Here is a 26,303-nt window from a genome sequence, read left to right as displayed (position 1 = left end):
GATAAAAAAAATTCTAATAAAATAACTCCGTACACATGTAACATGTTGGTGTTGTTGGAAGCGTAGACTTCTAAAAAATTCACTAACTACACTTTCTTCCTTTTGTCTTTCTTTATTTCTAAGAATTCTTATAACATTAGCAAGATTGGTATCACCCTCTTTGTACGAAAGAATAAATATTTTATGTAACAAAAAAAGCAAAGTATATGACATTTTTATGCTTATTATATTTCATCTTACCAAAAATAGTTCAAGCAAACCTAGAGAGTAAAAAACCTCTCCCCCTTCACAAACTAGATAGATAGCCTAGCCAAAAACCAATGGCAGCCCAAAAAAATTTTAGTAAAGGTGGTTGTTGTGGTGTAATTACCACCGTAGCCTTAAGCGCTATCTTATTTTGGTTTCTCATAATTAGGACCTCAAAACCCGTTTGTTCCATCGAGGAATTTGACGTTTTTACCCATACAAAAAATACCAATAATGTCACCCGTCACAACAACACTAGCCACTACAACACTACTACTATCTCCTACGACCTAAAGCTTAATAATAAAAATCATAACAAGGGAATTTTCTATGATACCGTTGATGTCACGTTTTATTACAAGTCTAAGAATTATTCTATTAGAAATGACACTTTCCTGCCCTTCTACCAAGGTCGTCTAAAGAGTACTCATCGTTATGGGAAGTTTGATGTAGGAGGGGTAAAATGGGAAAATGATACTACACCGGTGGTATTTATGGTGGAGTTAAAGACCGCGGTGAGGTTCAAGAACACAATTTGGAAGACACACCGTCATCAAGTGGTGGTAGAAGCTGACTTGAAAGTCAACAGTGAAGGTAGTTTGATCAAGGGGAAGGGCAATAAAGGAATTGTCCTTAGGTCAAAGGCTGAAAAGAATAAGGGTCGTTATGAGCTGGTGGGTATTTTGGGCATTTTGATTTTTATTATTTATTCTTGGTAATTTGGAATTTTGGATTTATCAATCATATATATTCATATGATAGATTTTCCCTCCCTAAATTTTCTCATTTTGTTTGGCTATAAGTAGCTACTAGAGGACGGGATCTGATTCCGGTCATCGATAGACTATCTTACTTAAATTAGTTGATTTCCACAATACAATCATTTTTTTATTTCATAGTGTGATGATAGTAGATAGTGTATTGTGTGTTTTTTATTTTAAATACTGTAGTATAAGAAAATTAATCATTATAATGTCCTTGTGAGATGATTAATTTAATTGTGTATTATACTTATATGTATGTCTTCAACAAATTTTATGGAATAATTTGATGAGGTTGTTTAAAGAAATTGAGCTTCTTGAATTGTGTAGATTTTTTAGCTAATGTATGTGAAAGTAAATAAAAAAATAAAGTACATACATCCTAATAACATCCCTTTTTTTCCATTTTTTCTTACTCATACAATGCTCTTTGCCCTTTCTTAGGGGTGTAAATGAGTCGAGTCAAGTACTACCTTGTTTATGTTCAGTTCATTTAACTTAGGCGAGTCCGAGCACGATTCCGAACTTTCAAGCAAGCTCAAAAATCTGTTCAAACTCGGCTCATTTAGTAATGTATGTTCACGAATAGTTCGTTTATTAAACGAGTTGATAAATGAGTGATTCATGAACGAGCTTAATAATAAACGAGCTTTTAATAATAAACGAGCTTTTATAATAAATGAGCTTCGTACTTTTGACATTTGAAAATATAAAAAGTAGCATAATAATTAAATCTTAATCACACCGTATAAAATTAAGAATTAAATTAACAAATGTGAATAAATCAATAATTCATAAACATAAATAAATAGTATGTAGTTCGTGAAAATAAATAAACGAGTTGTTCATGAACATATCCGAACGAGCATATCTATGTTCGTGTCCAAGCTCATTTATTAAACTAGCTTCAAAATTTGTTCAAACTCGGCTCATTTACTAATTAAACGAACATGAACAAGCTTCAACCGAGCTCGTACCCGAGTAGTTTATTGATTGACTTGGTTCATTTACACCCCTACCCTTTCTCTTCAAACTCTCCAAGCTGATTTGAGTCTGGATAGAAAAACTAATCAAACTCTCATTACTGATTATAGTCTGATTATTTAATTAGGGTTTTGTCTCCCTTAGATTACTCCAAGTCAAAGTAATCAAGCAATAATCATATCATAATTCACTCTTGAATTTAAAATGTCACTCCTAATACCCAATGAAATTTAAAAGGAATCTTTTTATTGTATCAACTCTCTAACCTTTGACTAAGGTCAGATGTTTTTTTTTTTTTTATTTTATTTTTTGTTTTCAAAAGAAATATATATTACAATGTGAAAATTTCATATCAGAACTATGAAGTGGGTCAGATGTTTTATATCCATTGAATTTAAAGACAAGCCCAACTTACCACCTGCACCATATAAAACCCACAACTTGAGAGGCAATATGGTAAATCACTGGGCTTATTAACTTGACAATAAAACGGACGATAAAGGCAAGATTGTAACATGCGTCTTTTTCATAAGCCAAGTAATACGAAGTACAACATAAAAACTCTTGTCTAGAATCTAGATGCAAATCAATTAAAGCCAAGGATATCAAGATTCAAGAACTAAAGTGATTATTGGAGGACTTGGGGGGTGTAACCAAGCCGAGGATGGTGCCAGATGATGGAACCTAGTCCTTAGTTTCGTAGTCCAGTAGCTGTAGTTTTTATTTTGTTGTTTGTGTGTTGCTTTCTTCTATTTTTGTTTTCTAGTTTGCTTTAGGTTTTGCTCTTGTTTTAGGGGGGTGCCCCTCGTTTTCACCAAAAATAAAAGAACTAAAGTGATAATGAGAGTGAGGGATGAATCAAATGGTTAAAGCTTTTCTCTCGATTTTAGAAGATTTTGGGATTAATTCTCACCTCCATTTTGTGGCTCTATAAATACCAAAAAAAAAAAAAAAAAAAAAAAATAAAGTGACAATTTTGTTCTTTGAAGGGTACCTTTGTTTTCACATTAAAAGATTTTGTGTGACTACATTTACTATACCTATCATCTCCCAGTAAAATTATTCTAGAATAATAGCATTGATTATGTCATTTACATAATATATTTTCTCCGTTCTTCTTACTTGGTCCTGATTAAAGTTATGCACTATCAAATACTCCCTCCGTTTTAAATACTTGCTTTAATTTTCTTTTTCGGCCGTTTTTAAATACTTGCTTTATTCCTTATTTGGAAATTTTATAATATTTAATTCATTTCTCTCACCAAGTGCACCTACCAAGAATCATGTTTTATTAATCTGACATTCTCTCTCCTCCAATTCTCTCCACTACTTTTCCTTTTTATAATTTTTTATCCTTCTACCTGCCCCACTACCTCCGTATTTTATTATTTTTTCCAATTTCTCCTAAAACTCCGCACATGGAAAAATGGAGCAAGTATTTAAAAAGAGAGGGAGTATGATAAATGAAACATGTCAAGTAATGAGAAAGTACAACTAAGGGCCTGTTCTCATACGCTGAACTCAGTTGAACTGAACTGAAAATAAACTGAACTGAACTGAAAATAAACTGAACTGAACTGAACTTATTAATTAGTGATTTTTAACTACGGATTAGTGATCTTTGATTATTTATTATTATACATATGTGTATATACAAATATACATATTAAAATATTTAAGAAAAATATACTATATAATTGTAATATTTATGAAAAATATATTAAAAACATGAAACCCCAAAACATTTTAAAAACATATACTATTTAATTAAAAAATAAAATATTATTATAACAAAAAAACACAAAACACTTTGTAAAAAATTAACACAATTATAAAAAAATAAAAAAAATAAAAGAGAAAGAAAAAGAAAAAAAAAGTAAAAGCTGGAACGAAATTATTATTGTTAAAGATTAATTTATTATTATTATTATTATTATTATTATTATTATTACTGTTGTTGTTGTTGTCGTCGTCGTTGTAATAAGAGCTTAAAAGAATGAAATTTGGCTTTATATCATTAGCAATATTATTAGACATAAACTGAACTGAACTGAACTGAAAATAAACTGAACTGAACTGAATTTAAGTAAACTACACTGAACTGAACTGAATTGAACTGAAATTCAACGTATGAGAACAGGCCCTGACTGTTAGTTTACCTTAGCGTTTGGTCGTTCAAACTTGGGTCATTGTGGCGGGTCCTAATCATGTGTAATAGTCAATAGAAATATGCTAATTCGTACAATTATGGCCATGTGCAATTGTGCACTAGATGCGATGGTTGGTATCACTCACCCCATTTTCTATCGATTTTTGATTTTATTAAAGCAAGTCACATGACAATTTTATACAATTATTATCCAAACAAAATTGAACCCATTCCTTTCCTCATTCTCTCTCATAAACCATAGCCTAAAAACCAATGTCTTCAACCAATAATGCAGAAAAACAAGGCAAAAGTTGCTGTTGCAGCTGCATATCATTAGCCTTAACCGCTGTATTAATCTGGCTTATCCAATTTAAAACCTCAAGCCCCACTTTATCCATTGAGCGATTTGACGTTTTTGCCCTCGAGGGAGTTACCAATAATACCACTCGTAACAACAACACTATTCACTACGACTTGAAGCTCAAAAACAAGGGTTCAAATGTCAATAAGGGAATTTATTACGATGCCCTAGACCTTGCCTTTTATTACAAACCCAAATTTAACGGCGTTTTAATTGGAAATGCCACTTTTGCCCCTTTCTACCAAGGTCATGGAAAGGCTACCCACCGTGTTGGGGATATTGATCCTAGAGGGGTACGATGGGAAAATGATACTGTGCCCGTGGTGTTTAGGGTGGAGCTAGCGACCGCGTTGAGGTACAAGAGCATGTTTTGGAAGACCAAAAGACACCATTTGGTAATGGGAGTTGACTTGGAAGTCAATGAGCAAGGCAATCTAGTTAAGGGAAAGGACAATAAGGGAATTAAACTTATTAGCTCTAAAGGTGAAAAGAATAACAAGGGCTGTTTACAAGTGGTGGGCCTTTTGAGTATTTTGATTTTCATTCATTCTTTGTAATACTTGGATAATTTGCATTTTTTATTTTAGCTCTAGTAGTACTGTATTTTGGGTAATTTAAATTTTTACTTATTCAGATAATTCGTAGTTGTTTTAGTCGATTTTTTGCATTATTTGTTTGGTTGAACACAACTGCACAATCATTGATTAGAGTTAAATTATATTGTCCTATGAAATTAGTTGTTTAATGATTATTTTTCTATAATAAATAATTAGTTAGTTGTATTTAAAATGATATATGAACGGGTTGCTAATCCAAATTCTCCTTATTATATCCATATTTTGGAAGCTGGGCTACATGGCTAATAGCTTATCACCTTTTGATAAATATTATTACTCATACTTTAATAATGAAAAAGTTTAAAATAAAATTGAGATGAATTAGCCAATATTAACTTAAAAAAAAAGACCTTTTATCAAGCTGGTTAGATTTGGCATAAGATAATACTCATAGCAATTATTGATTTAAAATAATTCCATGATGTACCGTGTACGCCCATTATTTGACCATGATCATTTTGAACTAACTAGTTGCACAAAAAAAATTTGAAGTAAGAATACAATGCTACGTATTTATGTCCTTATTGGACTTGATCCTCTTGCAAGATAACCCAGTTTTTATAAGTTGGTCTCGACACCAGCCAGAGTTGGCTGGTCCCTCAGTGAAAATTGAACATTTACCATAATAAAATGAACATTTTCTAACTAAAATATTTTACAATGATTTTGTATCTCAATAATTAAATGTTCATTTTCATGTAGTATGATATTCATTCTTATAAAATAAATATTCATTTTAATGTCGTATGATGTTCATTTTCTTTTTTAATTAACTCAAATTTTTTTGTTATTCAATTGTATAAAATGTTCGTGTGTATTGTAAAGGATGGTCAATTAACATTAGTATTAATAATGTTAGACATTAGCATTTTGTTCATTATTAAAAAACATATTGTTGATTTATTTATTTGATATTAAATCATGTAGTTCAGGAAATTGCAAGATATTCATTTAAATGAATTGAACAAATCAAGGTATTTCACTTGAAGCCTACAAAAATGTCGATGAATAAGCAACAAAATGATATGTTCAATTTTCTTTTATTTTGGTTGCCTCACTCAGTCGCTCTGCCTCATCATCACTCTCATTCTTCAATTCCACTTTAGCTTCTTCTTCTTCCTCACAATAACTCTTTTAGCCGCTTAATTTCGCCAAATTCTGCTAAAAAACTCTCCCAATCATTCAAGTTAAGGCTCCTACTCGCCGTGAAGACCGCACTGCGTGCCATGTTCGAATTAGGAAGAAGGTATTATTGATTTTACCTCTTTTCTCTTGTTGAAATTGAAGCAATTTTTTTGGTTTCTAGCCTGGGTTTGTTTGGTTTATGGGGTTTGACCATTTTTCTTTAATTTTTGTTGGGAATTTTTATTTATAACTGAAATGTTCAGGTATATAACATTAGATGTATGTACAATTTTTTTTTTTTTTTTTAGTTTTATAGTCTCTTTATTTTATTCTTATATTATAAATATTTATTTTTATATATTGCAATGTTCAATTACTAATATAAATGTTCATTTTTTTAGTAAATGATCATTTTTAGTAAATGTTCATTTTGTTTCTAGCAAATGTTCATTTTTATAGTGCGGGACTAGTCAGACAGCCAGTTATGGCTGGTCGCGAGACCAGCTAAAATTTTGCGAGATAACCCAGCTTATAAACACTTGATAACATGTGAAGCCATAAGCCCATAAATGATTGTGTGTTGTATACTTGTATAGTTGTATGACTTGTATCCCATTAGAGTTAAGTTAATCAAATTCTTTTTTTTTTTTTTAACTCCGATGAGAATAATTAATCTCAATTCACATTTGGGATATTTTTTAAAATAGCTGTCGTAGTAATAAACATTTTTTTTTTTGGCAATGTGAAATCAAACAATTAATTCTGACTCACATGTGTGTTACAATCTTAAATAGTAATATGTGCTCTTGGCTGCACAATCTATAAAAATGGAATTATTATTTTTATTTTTTTTACCAGGTAAGGCTACGTTCTTTAGAGCTGATCTGCTCTGCTCAAATCAAATCTACTCTGCTCTACTCTATTTTCAAATAATAATTAATAATAACAATAATAATAATAATTAATATTGTATTGATGATAATAATTTATTATTTTGAATAATTATAATAATTATAAATAAAATAATTTTAATAATTATTAATATTAATGATAATTAATATTTATTAATCATAATAATAATTAATAATAATAGTTATCATTATTAATATTAAATAATTCAAACTATTAAGAATTAATAATAAAAAATATTAATAATTAATAATTTCTAATAATTATAACAATTCTTTCAAAAAAGTAAATAATAATAATAACAATTAATAACAATTTATTTTTTAAACATTTGATATTAGAATCACAATGTGTAGAAACATTATATGTATGTGGGTATTGATTGTTAGTTCATTGAGTTGAATTATTTTTCAAATCTTTCCATACAATTTAAGAATTAAAAAAAAAAGAGGTTGTTTTCAAGTAGTACTTTGTATATCATTATTATATTTAGGGTATAAAATATATGATTAAGACAAATTTATAAGTAAAATCATTATTACTCATTAAATCATTTTATTTAAAATTTTTGTGAATTAAATATAAGTAAACCTTTGTCTTTTATCTTTCTACTATTAACATATGTTAAATATGGTATACATATATTTATGTTTTCACTCACCTAAATCAATGGTATATGCACTTAGTAATAGTAATAGTAATAATAATAACAACAACATTAATAATAATAACATTAATAATAGTATTAATAATAATAGTAATAATAATAATAATAACAACATTAATAATAATAACATTAATAATAGTATTAATAATAATAATAGTAATAATAATAATAATAATAATAACAACAACAACAACAACATTAATAATAATAACATTAATAATAGTATTAATAATAATGTTGAAATCTGCTCTGCTCTGCTGAAATTTAATCTGCTCTGCTCTGCCCAGAAGCTCAAAAGAACAGGGCCTAAGAATTGTAAGACATGGGGGGGGGGGGGGGCATCTCCTATCACAAGAGGTGGGATGAGAAATGAAACCCACGCCACTCCTAGGGAGGATGTGGAGGGACTAACCATCCCTCCATCTTCATGATCCTCTAATGGAATTAAATTTAGCCATAATTAATCTCAAAACTGCAAGTGGAAACTCCTTTGACCACTTGACCCTAATCTTTTAGTTTCTTCTTATTTACTGAATTTATTTTTAAGAAAATATTTCTTTCTTCAGCTAGGTTTCAAACATAGCTTTTTTAGTTTGGTCTTAAAAAGTCTTTTTTATATCCTAATCAATGTTTAAGACAGTTGGTAACACCTACTAATTATTTTGTTTTCTATTATAATTTGTTTTAATTTGTCCTTGATAAGTTGTAAAGAGGATGACATCACCTACACTCTAGTATAAATCTTGGATAACAAAGCACCTTGACTAAATACATTCATTACGTTCATTTCCACATAAATTTCCTTGCAAATAACCATTGCGTTATATTTCTTCTAAACAAGATTTATTAATCTTGGCAACTATTATCTAGCAAGACAAGCAACGGCCATGGGTAAGGCTGGATCACGGGTTTGTGGCGGCATCGGCTGTATAATCGTACTAGCCATAGCCGGTGTATTAATCTGGCTTCTTGTTAAGCATCGTTACCCGAGTTTCTACGTTGATCAATTTTCCGTTTTTTCCCGCCAAGAAACTACAAACTCCCTCAATAATTACACGGTTCATTATGATCTAAGGATAAAAAATAATCGTCATCCTAACGACAATTTGGGAATTTACTACGATGCCCTCAATGTAACGTTTTATTACAAACAAGACGTTAATAGCTTCCCTATTAAAATTGGTGATGCTACTTTTAGCCCGTTCTACATACGTCGGTATAGAAGTACACACCGTGCCGGGAGTTTCGATGCTAGAGGGGTAAAATTGGAAAATGATACCGCGACTCCGGTAATTTTTCGGGTGGAGTTGTCAACGGCCGTGAGGTATAGGAAACCGTTGTGGAAGGGGAAACGACACCGTATGAAGGTAGGTGCTGACTTTAAAGTCAACGATCAAGGTAGTTTGATCAATAAGGATGTTAAACTCAAGTCAAACGCTAAAAGGAATGGTAAAGTTCGTCTAGAGTTGATGGGTATTTTGGTATTCATTCTTTCTTTGTAATAATACTCCATTGTAATGTTTTTTTATTGGCAATTTCTCCCCTTATTCATTTTTTTTTTTGTTTGTTATAAAAAAAATAAAATAAAAATGTTATTGTTTGTTTATTTTTCATACTAAATTGTACAAAGTACTTTGTATGTTTACAGAACCAAATTTGAAGACAATCTTTTGAATTTATCTTAGTTGAGTGAAAAAAAAAAAAAAAATGTTATAGTAAAAGCACAATATATATTCACTTGAATAGTCGTTGAAATTTACTTTTTCTATCGTGTTATAAATTCAATAGTTGATTTTTACATTAATTACATATTCTATTTTAATTATTTTTAATGATTTATACTCACCAACTTATTTACTAGAGATTTTATTATATTTGTGACATTCGCCTCAATTTTTATGTATTCAATGTATCATTTTTTAAAAATTATTTTTATCTATTGAAAATTTAATTATAGAAAATGGTTAACATTATGAATGGACAAACATAAAAGTGAAAAATGCATAAATTATATTGATGTTTCAAAAAGAGATAATAATTAATTGATACCCTAGTTGTTTTCTCTTAGCTTTCTCCCTCTACCCCCTTCTCCTCTAGGGTATTAATTTGCCATTAAGTCGGAAATAATTAAATAATTAAATAATTACTTTAGAAATTAGACTATTTTAGCTATAGATCGGTCCATTCTTTTTGAATTTCTTTAAATTAGTTGTTTATTTCAATAAACATACATACATGAGCGGTGTAGATGTACACTAGTCTCTCGATCTACACTATAGTTGGTGTAAGTGTTCGTTTCCTATAGGGATCAGAATTATTGTAGCTTCTATTAGGGTTTATCAATAAATTTATCTTCTGTTCTAAAATTGATTCGTTATTAGTAAAGAATTATGCGGGATCACAAAAGTTTCAAATTTTCAAATTATTCAAATGAATCAAGAAGTCATTCAGGCTAATTAGCTACAAGCGATGTGTGCGAAGGATGTACCTAGAGCTAATCATGTTAGGCTAGCCTCGAAGTTTTTAAATTTTCTAATGGACCTTGGACATGTATATCTAAGCATTTAGTTTTATTTTTGCCAATTGTCAGGTTCGATCCAATTTTACGGGTTTTGAACATGCATTTCCGACCCAAACCTTGGCTTGACCAAGCAAATCGATTTTTTTTTTACCTTTGGCCCAGCCCGGCATTTTATTCAATGATATGATCATGGCTTCAATGAAAGGAGCCTTTGTTAGATTTTTATTTATTTTTTTATTTTTTTATTTTTAATTTTTTTTTTAAAGAAATTTGATTTGTTTTTATGTATGAAGTATTTGTTAAAAGAAATTTAATGTTTCAAAAAGAATACTGTATAATATTTGACATGTATGCAAGTTGTTTGTTGACATTGTTGTTATAGTAGAAGTCGCTCATGTTAGTTGTTGTTAATTGTTAGATACATAACTTAGTTGTCATGCACATGAGTCATGACAATTAAGTGTTCTAAAATTAATTGTCGAATTTAAATGAACAAAATTAACTAATCTATACTGATATATTAAAAGGCGTTTATAAAAACGTCCATGCGTCACGTAGGCTCTTCCAAATTACGACATGTCACTTCACTAACAATTCATGATGCCACGTCACATACCCAATATCTCAACATGCCACATCTATCATCACTAAATATAGAAAGATATGAAGATAAGAGGATTTGAACCCCAAACCACTTACAACAAAATTAACTATTTAGTCATCTAAACTAATTATCAAATATGTTATAAATATAAAAAAGATATATATATATATATATATATATATATATATATATATATATATATATATATATATATATATATATATATATATATATATATATTAATGATCAGTTAGTTTCATATAATAATCCGAGACATCGTCCGGGTCCAAAAACTAGTTACTTTTGATACCTTGTGATTCCAAATCTATAACCCAAAATAAAATTTCAATCAATCCTAAAAAATTCCCTCATCGCTAGGCGCATTTTAAAACTAATACTACCTCCGTTAACTTTTATTTGCAACTTTGGAATATTTTATATCTCACAAATAATACCCCAAAGTTGCAAATAAAAGTTAACGGAGGTAGTACATAAGATGCCCAGTACATGGTTGTAGGGCTTTGATCGATACCACGTGTAAGCGTGTAACGATGATTTATATTTAGACAAAATTGGTTTAAACAACATCAACACTAGCCACCAAGTTTACTTGGTCGTACTTCTATTATTGTTCAGTTAACTAAATACTTTGTGAATATACTACGGAGTACTTATTGATAAAATTATATACCAATAAAACTCCTTAATACAATCCTAACACTTCTCATGGAGTATTTATTGATAAAATTATAATTTAAAAATGCATGATTAAATGACATGTCAATCAATGTAATTAATAATAATCAATTTACACATTATCATTTTAGTTTCTTCTTTGAATTGGGCTCTTAAATTATCAATGTACATTATCATTTACATTATCAATTTACATTATCATTTTAGTTTCTTCTTTGGCCTCTTGAAAAAAAAAAAAAAAAAGACTTTCTCTAACTCAAGAAGTTTCGTCAACAGTCTTTTTCTTTTATATTCTATGTTACTATCTAATGATCTAATCATTTTCACACATACAGTTGGTAACGCCTATATTGCTGTTTTTAATTTATTTAGATTTTTTTTTTAATTTTTTTATTTTATTATATATATATAAATTTAATTGAAGATGGTATCAATTGTCTACTATAAATTTAGAAAAACAAAACGCTAGAAATACATAACAACTTTCATAGAAAAATTTCTTTTTTCAAGTCAACATTATTTGTCATCAAAACAAGCTAAGATTAGTTGAATTAATCTTGCTTGGTAAAAAAAAATTACCTGAAAACTAATTAATGGCAAGGGTTAAAGAAAGTATTGGCTGCTTCATCGTCCTTGGCATAATAGCTTTAACCATCTGGCTTGCTATTAGGCCTAAAACACCCATATGCTCTATAGAAGAATTTACGGTTTTCGCCCTCCGAGAAAAAACCACCAATTCTACCCTTCAAAACAACAACACTATCCATTACGATCTTAAGGTGAAAAATAGAAGATCGAGCGTCGTAGGAATTTACTACGATGCCCTTAATGTCACGTTCTTTTACAAACGCAACCTCCATAGCTTTCCTATGGAAATTGGAGATGCTAAATTTAGCCCCTTCTACTTGCGTAATTATAGGAGTACTCACCGTACGGGGAGTATTGATTTTGGAGGGGTACAATTGGAAAATGATACTGTGGCGTCGTCACCGGTGGTTCTTAGGGTGGAGGTGCTAGCAAATTTGAGGTACAAGAAACCAATATGGAGGAATAATCGGTACAATTTGTTGGTAGGAGCTGATTTAGAAGTCAATGATGAGGGTAGTTTGGTAAATAAGGGAGTTAAACTTAAGTCTAAAGCGGGAAGAAATAGTAATTGCAATCAATTACATACTACTAAAAGCGAATCTATAGACACACTTGTCAATATATTATTAAAAAATTTCCCGCCAAAAGTACTTTCTCAAAACATCATTGTTGATTAAGGAAAAAATAAATTACATACTACTAAAAGCGAATCTATAGACACACTTGTCAATATATTATTAAAAAATTTCCCGCCAAAAGTACTTTCTCAAAACATCATTGTTGATTAAGGAAAAAATAAATTACATCTAAATTACGACATAATTTGTTTTATATAAAATATTTTAAATATTTTCTCTTGCATGGTTTTATTTTTTATATACTCTATATTTTTAAATACTCAAGTCATTATATTAAAAATTTTATAATAAAATTATCAAAAATATTTAACAACCGTGCATTGCACGGGATTTAACCTAGTTTTTATATAATTGGCATTTTCACCCTTATTCAACTTTTTTATTGTTTCTTATAAAAAAAAACTAGTTTTGTGCCCGTGCAATGCCTCGGGTTGTTTATTGAATTTTAAGATAAATTATTAATCTATATGTCAAATTTTAAAATATATAATTGATACAAAGTTAGTTAGAAATTGATGTGTTTTTGTGACGATTTTCTATCTAGTAGGCATGTAATGACTAATAATAATGTTGGTGGAAATGTTCGATTTAATTTAATATATTAAAAAAAAAAACTAGCAAAAATAAATTAAATAAACTAAATGTTCAAAACCCGTTGGGTTGACCCGAACCCAAAACTTAAGACAAGGGTTGAACATTTCTTGACTCATAACCTAAAGTGACCCAATCCGAGATGACTCATGACCCGACCCTAATTGACAGGTCTACAAAGTAATATTTTTACCTATTGGATTGTGAAGTATATTATTTTAACCGATTAGTATATATTATAAATGCATGTTTTACACTTTAAACTACTTCGTTCGCTCAAAAAAATATTATGATATAAAAAAATAAATTTTTATGATAATTTTTTATAATTATAATTTAATAATTTTTTTTGAATAAAATTATAATTCAATTTGTACATTTGAAATATTGGTATTTTATCGAAAATAAAACTCTAAACTAACAATTTTATCCTAAAATTATATCCAAATAGAATTCTAAACTAATTCTTTTTTTTTTTTTTTTTTAATATCTTATGAAGTCTAATTAAATCTATCCAACATGGCGCGACACTTGGCAAAAGTTGTAACGCCAAGTGTCACTGCCTCGTTACCTGGTTAAAAGTTTAGCTTTATATACAAGATTAGACCCGTGCTATGCACGAATTACAAAAATTATTGAAATAAATAACTTATTTCTATTATTTATTTTCTCGTATATACTTATAAATTAAATCATAAAAGATATGCAGCTATCATCATAAATTACATGAGTAAGAAAATATAAAAATAAAACCAATTTCTAGATATCAATTTATTCATTCCAACCAAAAATAAAATTTATTTATTTATTTATTGACACAGTCAAAAGATTGAAATGAAAATGATTAAAAATAAAATAAATAATCAATTCCTCAAAATAAATAAAAATAAATAAATAAAATATATATATGACATCATAAGTGCATTTGGCGGGAAAATTTTTCATGAGAAAGTGACACATATACATTTGAGAGAGAGGATGATGTCAGCAGATTTCTGTTTTAGTAATAGTTAATAGATTAGTTATATGATATACTACCTCTGATTTTTTTTAGTTGCAACTTTGAAATATTTTATATCTCATAAATAATGCCCCAAAGTTGCAACTAAAAAAAATCGGACGTAGTATATTAATTTTATGTTTACTTTTCATGCAAATTTTATTGGTAAAATATAGAAATAACTGTTGAAATCAATAATAAATAAATGATTAAAACTTTCCTCAATTGTGGATCTCAAACCTTTTAAACTTACCGTCCTGCCAAGGAAATACACTACTTCCTCCGTGTTTTTTTAAGTGTTACACTTACCAAATTTGGCCGTGTTTTAATAAGTGTTACACTCCCTTTTTTGGCAAAAAACTATATTAAAATATTATATCTCTCTCCTCTCATGGTCCCACCCAAACCCACTACTACTTTTATTATTATTATTATTATTATTATTATTATTATTATTATTATTATTATTATTATTATTATTATTATTATTATTATTATTATTATTATTATTATTATTATTATTATTATTATTATTATTATTATTATATATCTCCTCTCACATTCATTACTTTTCAATTAACTATTAACCCCACTATTTTTCTTTTACAATTTTTTAATACTCCAACTACTCCACTTACCTCTTATTTTATTTAAGTCAATTAAATTGCCTAAAACTATTTAGCGGTCAAACTGTAACACTTAAAAAAAACACCGAGGGAGTACGTATCATCGGTACAAGTATCTTAAGTGGCGCATGCATGACCCCTAAGTTTAACGCAATTGCTCTCGTAATTCATGCACTCGAACCAAAGAGTTGAATTACTCAAAAATTATTTTAATCTCAAAGGGTGGGTTTGTGTTTTTGTATTTAGGTATCTTATCCATGAATTGAATAAGGGAAAAAGTCACTCTCGTATTTGTATATGCCCCCCAAACGGAAGCCAACCGATCCCAAGAAGAGGAATTACACTACATCAAAGCAGCCCCATTCCTGGAAATTTATGGGCCCTAGGCATAATGTAAGAAAAGGGTCCCTTAATTACGTAAACAATATTTTTTTTTATACGCAATAGCTTTAAATATAAGACAGTGAAACAACTTATATTATTTGAATAGTAAGTCTCCATACACAATAATAGAGTAATAACTTTGCATAATGTTTCGGTAATTGAATAAATTTGAAACGGTGTAATTGAAAATATTAATATTTTGGAGCAGATACTCATAGAATCCGGAAGATTAGAAGAAGAAGTGAAGAGGTTATATTGCATTGTTATCTCCACCTAATTGACATCTAAGAAATAATCTCCACCTAATTGACATCTAAGTAATTTAATGTTAATTGCTAAATGTAGACACCCAAAAGTGTCTCCCAAAAACCAAACTCAGTGATGAATACCTTTCACTTTGAATCATAATCGAATGAAGTAAAAGTTTGGAAAGTCTAGTGTTGCGGTTAGTTTTTATTTCTCTTCTTTCTCTCTGTTTTCGAAAACCTATTTTATGAAAATAGCCAATCCAGTTTAGTTTGGTCCATGGTAATGGTCCAATAATAGTGTAGTTGGATTGGGCTCAAAAAGAGATTTCCAACGACATATTATAAGTCCAATTCCGATGAATAATGAGGAAGTTATGGCCAAAATACTAAACTGGGCCCGATTTGACTTTTATATGCGGCCCAATGATCTAGAGGAGGGCCCATTATGATTTATGATTCCTAATGCAATTAGGATTGATTATAGTCTTTTATAATTTTCTAGAAGGTTCTTTTGAATCCTAATGTGATTAGCATTGATGAAAGAGTTTTATGAGTTTTATTTAGAATAAAAGAAGCGTTTTAAATAAAATTACAGTTTTATCCCTCGTGTGCTGAATTTTATTAGAAATAGGGAAACGTGTGGAAAAACTGTCTGCAGCGCCGCACTATAGGCTGTCGCACAGCGACACACCTATCGCTCGGCGACAGACTCTGTCGCGCGGCGACAGGGGCTCTTGCGGCGACATCATCGTGTTTTATTCCGTTTCAAACTCCAATTCCTTTTTTTATCATATCCGGACTGTTTTCATTATAAATAGGGTCCTTAGACCTCCATTTTCAATCATCTACAATTTACAATCATCAATTCTCATCTACAATAATCTCTCTTTTTCTAAACCTTTTCTCAAACAAAATTCCGCATTCACAAGATCTAGACACACCTAGCCAAGTTCGAAGTTGCCTTCGCCCTAAACGTGAAAGGTTTGATATTTATGAGGGTTTGGTCCTAAATCTCTATTTCAATTATTTAATTTGATTGTTTGATTTTATATTTTCCTTGAAGTTACTAACGCGTGTATTTTGTTATTAGAAAGAGGCACGAGGCATCAAAGTATGTAGTCTTATTGCTCTATTCTTGTAGAAAGCATGTTTATTGTTTATTAATTCCTAGTATCATGTTAGGATGTTATTATTGCTTTCTAGAATCATGTTTAGGGTGCTTTCTATGCTTTCTAATATCATATCAATATTATGTTAGTATCATGCTAGGGCTAAAGCTTTGATTTTTATGTTTAGTGACATGCTAGGATTTGTTATTAATCTTGTTAGTATCATGCCTAGGATCTTACTAATAATATTATGCTTTAACATGATTATTATTGTTATAATTATTGTTTTTATTATTATTATGATGATTGTTATTATGTTGCTTGATATATATTGTTATTTGTTGTTGCTTGATCACGCCCTCTCTTGCAGGATTAAAGGGAATTTGTACTTGTAATCACGCTTAATAAGATAATTAATAATCTTGTTTAGGGCTAATATGATTATAATTCAAGTGATCGCCAATAACAGTTTTATTTGTGCATTATATTCAACCAACATAGATAAACAGGTTTAGGGTTAATCTAATGATTGCATGTTAGTCAGAAAGCGCACATGAATACGAGCAAAATGAAGTAGAGGCCTATTATTAGGGCAGGTTCAATCTCTTTTAGCTTGGATTTGTACCTTCATCCCCGAACTTCCAGTCTTGGTTCCAGACCTATTGGAGTTGACGATCTCATGGATCGTTAAGGGGTGTAACCTTCACCTTGTGAACGGTTTACAAGTTCCTAAAACTTGTTGGCGACTCTTTTGCTCTAGCTTCCTTCCCTTTGGACGCCACCATACTTAAGTGTATGATCACAGTGAGGCTCAAGTGTGGGATGGCTTGAAATATTCCCTACACTAAATAAATACAGTAATTATCTTTTTAAAAATTAGCTTTTTTCTAACGAGTAAAAACTACAGAGTAAAATTCTACAACTATGCAAACTGTTTTTTTTTCCCATTTTTAGCGTGGGCCCTAGGCAGTCGCACTCAAGGCCTACCCCTCCAGGCCGGCCCTGCATCAAAGGAAGAACAAATTATTCAGATGCATAAAAGTTGGGAATTGAAAAATATAAAATAAAAACTAATCGGCTAATTATTCACTAGTTGAAGATTAATTTTCTTTTCTCAACTTTCTATATTGTTGAAGAAGAAATTCCCTAACAGACACTAGTAGAAAAATATAAAAGGGCACCGGTTCAAAACCCCCCTATGGCCCTATAGCACCGGTTTTGAACCTGTGTTCATTTGAGGGATGCCAAAAAACTAAAACATTAGCACCGGTTCAAAATCGGTGGGAATACTTATTATTGGCACCGGCTAACCAGTGCTAATAATAGGCACCCATTTTTACAAAAAAAATATAATTCATTACTTTTGGCACCGGTTAACCAGTGCCAAAAATGCTTAAGAAAATCATTTTTTTTTGTCTTTTTTCACTTAAAAATTAGCAGCAAATGATATTAAAAACATAATACAAGTATACAATAATCACATATATATATTCATCAAGTAAATTATTATTTTACAATTTCAAAAAAAAAAAAAAAAAAAAAAAACTGCAACATCGAATTAAAACACCAAAATCTATACTCCAAAATCAACATCTTAAATCCTTTCTCTGTGTGGAGTGTAAAACCTGCATCAAATTTGGACACCAAAATTAATAAAAACCCACATTAAACTAACATTCCAAACCCAAAAACATTATAGAACAAAAAAAATAATCTAGTAATATAGAACAAAAAAAAAAAAATAGCAAGTAATAAATTAAAAACAGTTCGAATTCCACAAAAAAAAAAAAAAAGTCCGAAATCCAAAAACATCTACTAGAAAATCTAGTCAAATAGAACAATAAAAACATTATAAACCCAAATACAGAATTGGAGGGGGAAGATAGAAGAAAGCCTACACAATAAAAGTATTATACGTAGTATTAAAAAGATAAAAAAAAACATATGCATGCCCAACCTACATATGAAACTCAAATGAATAAGGGCCTGTTCACATTTACTAAATTGAGCTGAAGTGAACTGAATTGAATTGAACTGTACTGATTAGAGCTGAACTGAACTGGACTGGACTGATTGGAGCTGAACTGAACTAAACTGAACTGAGTTGAAATGAATATTTCATGAGAGAGGGAAATTAGGAGCTGAACTGAAATTAAGTAAATGTGAACAGGCCCTAAATGTGCATAATTTACTTTTGACCTGTTACTTTTTTTCAAGTTTCTGGGAAAACGAAAATTTATGCACATTATGCACAAAAAAATATGCATATTGAATTTCGGTAAAAATTTTTTTGCACATTTTATTTAAAAAATATGCACGTTTAGTGGAAAAATTATGCACATTAAATCCTTCATATCCTTCTTACTTTAAGAAACTTCTCATTTTTATATATATATATATATATATATATATATATATATATATATATATATATATATATATATATATATATATATATATATATATATATATATATATATATATATATATATAAATTACCTCCGTTTTTTTTAGTTGACACGTTTTGATTTTAGCACTATTCAAACACTCCTCTTTGACCGTATTTTGTACTTTATAAGTAATATAGTAATGTGGGATCTTGTTAAATTCTTCATGATATTTTTTTTCAAAATATCAAATTTTCATAATTTTTGCTTATCGATAACTAAAGATATGAATGGTTGAAGTTGTGCATTGGAAAACGTGACTAAAGAAATGTGTCAACTAAAAAGAAACAGGGAAGTATAAAATAGTATAAAAGTATATATTTTTGTTTTTAAAAATATATATATAGATGTGGGTGAGAGGTGGGGATGACTGGATGAGGCGGGTACGAAGTGGGCCAGATGGAGCCAGGCGGGGATGGGGCAGGTACAATGTAAAACCCACCCCGCCCCATCACTGTACCTATGGCGGGTATGATTTTTATCCCCATGCCCGCCCTACCACCCACCAACGGGGATGGGGCGGGTACCCTACTTGACCTGCCCCACTGACATCCCTACACAAATTGGCAACTTATTACACAATCAATTTACGTACTTTTTTTTTCTTGACGGGAATCAATTTACGTACATGGTATCATATACTTCATCAAAATTATTGGTTCCCTGTAGGTTTTCTCCTTGGGAGGGTTTTTTGGTTCCTTCTAGGGTTTTCCCCTTGAGAAGGTTATTCTAGCCTCCATTGCTAGATTTTTTCTGCTTTTTGAAGGTTTTTCTTCACTCTTCTCCTCTTTCTCTCTCTTTCATCTTTTTTCTTCTGGTCTCAATTGTAAATTTTTGTAGGGGCTTCCACCGGTGTTTTTATCGGTGGTAAGCCCCAATTTAATTGCTTTTAATAAATGGATCCTATCTTTATGATGGTGTTTATCCAATTAGGTTTAATTTCTTTGTTTGTTTGTCTACCAAAGATTGAAGATTTAGGGTTTCATAATTTTCGGAACTATCTAGAAGGCCATATGAGTTTTTTCACCCAAATAACTATTCATCCGTGGATCTCAAGCGGAATTAGTGTTAACTCACAGACTGTATTGCTTCAGATGGATGAAGTTTTTTATTAAGACGATCGTTGATCGAATATGCGATGTAACTAGTTCTAAGGTGATTTGTTCTTGTGTTGGAATTTAAGATTTCCTAAGAATTGTTTGTAAGCGTCGTTTTGGCTATTTTTTTTTTATTGAAATCCTTTTTCTTCCTGTATAAAATTAATAAAAAAAACTTTAAAGAAAAAAAAACATATACATACCATACTCTATAGTCTAAAGTTAGTGAGCGTTTGAAAATGGGCTTAATTAAAAGGTAAAATAGAAGTTGAAGTAAATGTAAATTGTCACGGTGATATATTTCATGAACTATTTAGTAGCAAGCTACACCATGTCTCCAACATAACACCCTCGAAAATTCATGGTTGTGATTTGCATCACGGAGAGCTTGGCAAGCCTGGATCTATTATTCTCTGGAATTATACCTTTGGTACTTAATTGTTAACATTAAATTAAAGTTATGTTGTTTTCACAATTATATGGATTTTCCTAATTATCTTCTTCATAGACTAAGGACATGTTCAAATTTACTGAATTGAGCTGAATTGAACTGAACTAAACCAAAATAAACTAAATTGATTGGAGCTGAACTGAATTGAACTGAACTGAACTGAACTGAGCTGAAATGAATATTTTATTAAAGAGGGAAATTAGGAATTGAACTGAACTGAACTGATTGGAGCTAAACTGAACTGAATTGAACTAATTGGAGCTGAACTGAACTGAACTGATTGGAGCTGAACTGAACTGAAATTAAGTAAATGTGAAAATGCCCTAAAACTAATCAATCGGGTAATTGGGATTAGGATTTTTTTTACTTTTACCACCAAAAAAAAAAATCAAAAATTGTTTTTTAACCCCAAAACTTTTTTTAACCCCAAAACTTTAAAAAGTTTTATTTTACCACAAAAAAAAAATACAAAATTGTTTTTTACCACCTGTCGTCAAAAACCTAACGGAATTTTTTAAATTCTTCAATTTTTGTGTCAAACACATGGTCTTTAGGGGATTTGGGGGACATTTTGATTCTTTGGGACCAATTTAAGGTCAGAATGGACAAAAAAGGACGAAAAAAGCTTCTTACTGCGTGCTTAAAAATACCTCGATTTGCGTGAAACACGCAAAATGAGGTATTTCTGATCATTTTTTTGGTCAATTCTAACCCGAAATTGGATCCAAAGGGTCAAGATGCTCCCCTAACTTGTGAAGGACATGTTTTGCGCACGAAAATCGATGAATTTGATTTTAAACCGTTAGATTTAATGATTTCTTGACGGTGGGTGGCAAAACACAATTTTTAGAAATTTTTTTGATGGTAAAATAAAACTTTTAAAAGTTTTGGTGGTAAAAAACAGTTTTTTGTCTTGTAAAAAAAAAAAACAGTTTTTTGTTTTTTTGTTGGTAAAAGTAAAAGAATCCTTGGGATTATAATAAAAAATACAGAAGTTCTAAATGCAGTACAAAATAAGCTAAAAGCAGAATTTACTTAAATGTTTAAAAGACAATGGCCATGTTTGGAAAAAAGCTTATTGGGGGTATATTAGCTTATTTGACTAACTTTAGCTGATTGACTAGTCAAACAAGCTAATACAAGTGTTTGGTAGTAAGCTTATTGAAAGAGCTTATTCCACTAAATAAGCTCTTTTTGAAAAAGCTCATTTTAGGAGCTTTTTCAATTAGCTTATTCATTAATTATTGTGAAATGACACTTATAACCTCATTTAATTTAAAATCCTATCTAAACTACCTACCCTACAATTAGCTTATTGGTCATTTCATATACTCTAACACCTTTAAGCTATCAGCTATTTACCAAACACTTTTATATAATCAGTTAATACAATAAGTTAGTCAAATCAGTTAATAAAATCAGCTAGTCAAAATCAGCTAACTCAATCAGCTTCAGCTTTCAGCTTTCAGCTTTCAGCTTTCAGCTTTCTCCCAAACAGGGCCAATATTACCCTTTTTATAATCCTCAGTATCCCACACTAATTTCGTTTTTTAATTTATTAAGCCCATTTTCTCTATTTTTTTATGCACAGTATGATCTGTATCAAAGAAAGAACGTTCAAAATGGCAGTATTTGTTGACGCTGCCATTTTTCATCTGCACTTCATATCCCCATTAATCCAACTCTTCGGTCTCATCTTGATAATAATAATTATAATAGCAACAATAATACTATAAGTTAAGCCAAAAAAAATCCAACACCCTTTACCTCCTGAAATAATTTGGGGTTACTAAACAACGCTCCCATTTTACAAGGCATCGCTCGCATTTTAATACAAACTTCCGTATTCACCCCCCGTAAATAAATACTCAGGACACTCATTTCTCATTCCTGAAATCACAACTCTCTCGTAACTTCATTCTCATTTCATCTTTCTAAACTTAAAAAAAAAATTAAGTAAAATTAGGAAAAAGAAAAGCCAAAACATTGATTACAACAACAATAAAAATATTAATACTAATTACTCAATTAATCACAAAATTAATAATAGTCATAATAAAAAAAAAAAAAGCCAAAACATTGATACAACAACAATAAAAATACTAATTACTCAATTAATTACAAAATTAATAATAATCATAATAAAATACAAAGACTACAATAATAAGTTGTAAAATTTGTCAAAAATAATACAAACTTTCAGCGGTCCGCTAAAAACAAGTTAAACTTTTGATTATTTCTAAATAATACATACTTTGAGAGGTTTCCGCCTAAAACAAGTTGTAACTGGTTAGTGACTTGATTAGAAGGTTATACGAGACACATGTCAAAATTTTATTGATTTAGCACTTTAAATCTGATTTTTAATTTATTTATTTTATGTTTTTTATTTTTAAAATATTATTATTAATAATAATATTTTTTTTAAAAAACCCATTCACGCCTAACCCAGCCACGCTGCCAACCTTCCCCTGCCCTCCGGCACCGGTCACGCCTAGATCCACCCTCCCCCGGCACTGGCGCTGACCCTTTCTCCTCTGTCGTGGGTCACCCCCCTTCCCTCTTCCCCCTAACCAACAACTCTCCACGAAACTACCATTCCTCCGAACCCCCTAAAACCCATCTCCCACACCTTCGAAAACTGTAATCGGAACCCTAGAGATGGTGGGGAAGGTCTGATGAGAGTTTTTCAATGGTGGGGGGATATTTTTAAGGGGTTTCGTGGGGAAGGAGGAAGATTTCGGGGAGAGGGTCGGATTGTTGGTTCAGGGGAACTAGGAAATGTGTACGCGTGACGAGGAGGAGGGGGTCAGCGTCTAGGCAGGAGACGATGTGTTCGGAAGCGGCCGACGCCAGAGGAAAGACAAGCGGGCTACTGCCAAGGCGCCGAGGAAGGGGAAGGGGGTGGCTGGCCTAGCAGCGGTGGCTGGTGGGGGAGTTGGGTAGGGGGTGGTTTTTTTAATTGAAAAAAGAAATTACTTTAATTGTTAAACATAATTAAAGTTGTAATTAATAGTTAATTAAACTATTAAATGAATTTTTTAAAAAAAATAAAAAAAAATAACCGGTCATTAAGGTTACAGGTTAAATATCTTGTTTAAAGCGGAAACCTCCCAAAGTTTGTATTATTTAGAAACAATCAAAAGTTTGACTTGTTTTTAGCGGATCTCTAAAAGTTTGTATTATTTTTAACAATTTTTTCCTAATAAGTTTGATTAATTAATCAATTTAGAAAACAAAAAAAAAAAAGAAAAAAAAAATACATCCTCCTAAAAAATTTAGGATCCACTTAAAATTTTCGGATCCATCTAGGAAGATCTGAAAATTTTAGGCGGATCCACCTTGGTACCCTTTATTGACCCCCTAATTCATTCGGTACAACCCCGGAAATATATTTTGGCACCTTTCATAACCCCCGGTAGTCCGGTACCCCTAATTAACCCCCGAAAATATATTCCGATACCCCTACTCAACCCCCAGAAATATATTCTGGCCACTGCTGCCACTCTCAGTCTTTGTACTGACTCCTCTTGTTTCCATCCTGCGGTAGACACTTACTGCCATTCAAAAGTGCCGACTGGTGTGTATTTGTGACTCCTCTCTCATTATTTCCTTTTTGCATTTTTCCCCCCAAATTGCTTGATACTTGGTGATTTTTATAATTTTATTTTTTTCCATATTGCTCTAGTAGTTATTTTTACAATTTTTTGAATTTTTTTATTTTGGGGCCAAATTTCAGTGATGCTATGGTTTCTACTGCTCCTCTTTAGAATCTTCTAATCCAATTTTTAATTACTCGTGATGATTGTTGACAGTATGACGGGTTAATCTAGAATTTAACTTCTTTTCTATTAGGTTCTTAACATACAGTAACTTTTGTTGTGGCAGGGCATCAGTGCGCTACTTCGTATAGGTTCCATAACAAATATGGCGTCGTCTTCTAGTAATATTCCTTCATCTAAGGCGATATTTTTACGTGTTTATAATCCTGTTAAGGAGAATTTCATTTGGTATCGCACTTTGTTAAATTCCTCTGGTGATGATAACTATAAGAAACAAAAGATGACGATTGAAACCAGGTGATCCTATAATGCTATTTAATCAATGTTTGACATGTGCTGCGGTTTCACCCTATATTTACTTGTGTGGTTCCCCTACCCGTGGGAGTAAACTTGTGTGGCAGATTAATACTCGAATAAGAGATAGTAATTGGGAACGTTGTCCCGACTTGACTATAGAAAGATGCAAACCATTTCCTTTTGTTGTTGGCAATAGTTTAATTTTCGTTGGTTCTGTCTCGCCTATGTATATGACATATCCCTACTCTTCCTTGCCATTAGGCGACGTTCTTGAGGATGCATCGGTGGAGAATTGGCAAGAATGGGAGTCTATGCCTTGTCCACCGGGTGTGAACTTGATAGAGTTTAGTTTATGTGCAGCACACATAGGAAAAAATAAGCTTATTTATGTGCCTTATAAGTCTTCAACTTTTATGTTTGCCTATGATTTCAAAGAAAAAAGTTGGAGTTCTTCAATAGAGGTGAAAAACAAATTTGTTCGAAACCAAATGCATTTGTAGTTGATGAGAGTTTTGTATGGTGGGATAAAGGTTGTATATGCATTTTTGACTTGACTCTTAAGAAAATTTCGAGAAAGTCATGTGCTAGTATGGGTTTGATTGGTGCAGAGTATGCTCCTCTGATTGAGTCCAAAGTACAATTTCTTCATATAGAAGGTCATCTATTCCTTCTTATTTGGAAGAAAGATTCAACATTTCATTTTCTTGAACTTGAACTTCATTCTTTCATTAATCATGGTCAAATCAAACTCCACGTTTTTATCTGCTCCAAATATGATGTAGAAGATTCTGAATCACATTGTTTTGGTGAATTTCGTCTCATTGATGCAATTGTTATGTGACTTCATCAGTGGGCAAGCTTTCGTTTTTTTTTGTTTGTTTTTGTATCAAATCAAGATTAAGGTGTCGACCAATATCAAGTGGATTCAATGGTGGATTGATTAAGAGCCAAAGAATTAGCATAATGAAGGAGGATGTTGAAGTTACCATTTCCTACAGACTCCTGAAATGAGGCTACTGGTTACAAGGACAAGTATGAGGCGTCATTTATACAAATATACAATCCTGCTCTTTTTATCACTCTAACAAAGGATGATGTCAACTAAACATCAAAGCTTGGTTCGTGGAGGCGGATGCACGATCCGCATGGTGCATCCGCTCCAAAATACAAAAAGGCGGAATGAACATGCAGGTATATACTAATTTACATGGGCATATAAAAGAACATAGTGTTCAATTATAATGTACATCAGATTTTTGTGCAACAATTTTGTATATGTATACATTTTTTTTGAAAGAAATTTTGTATAATGAAATAGATAAATAGTAAAATAATTATTTTTTTTTACCATACATTAATTACAAATTATTTTAATTTTTTTTAACCAAAATTTCACTTTCTCTCT

The 26,303-nt window shown here is 30.8% G+C and overlaps 2 protein-coding genes across 2 annotated transcripts; both read left to right on the top strand.

Moving 5' to 3' along the window:
- Nucleotides 1-4,413: 4,413 nt before the first annotated feature.
- On the top strand, nt 4,414-5,058 carry LOC145575677 (protein NDR1-like). The gene has a single exon (XM_081633498.1). The coding sequence runs from the start codon at nt 4,414-4,416 to the stop codon at nt 5,056-5,058; it is 645 nt and encodes a 214-aa protein (XP_081489624.1).
- A 3,648-nt stretch (nt 5,059-8,706) lies between these two features.
- LOC145575675 (protein NDR1-like) lies at nt 8,707-9,321 on the top strand. The gene has a single exon (XM_081633497.1). The coding sequence runs from the start codon at nt 8,707-8,709 to the stop codon at nt 9,319-9,321; it is 615 nt and encodes a 204-aa protein (XP_081489623.1).
- The last annotated feature ends 16,982 nt before the right edge of the window (nt 9,322-26,303 follow it).

This window comes from Chenopodium album, chromosome 13, assembly GCF_948465745.1.
Source record: "Chenopodium album chromosome 13, dcCheAlbu1.1, whole genome shotgun sequence".
In the NCBI taxonomy this organism is placed as follows: domain Eukaryota; kingdom Viridiplantae; phylum Streptophyta; class Magnoliopsida; order Caryophyllales; family Amaranthaceae; genus Chenopodium; species Chenopodium album.
This window is presented reverse-complemented; position numbering and strand designations above follow the sequence as displayed.

Excerpts from the sequence above, each read along its gene's own strand:
- LOC145575677 (XM_081633498.1), top strand. The coding sequence starts at position 4,414 with ATGTCTTCAACCAATAATGCAGAAAAACAAGGCAAAAGTTGCTGTTGC.
- LOC145575675 (XM_081633497.1), top strand. The coding sequence starts at position 8,707 with ATGGGTAAGGCTGGATCACGGGTTTGTGGCGGCATCGGCTGTATAATC.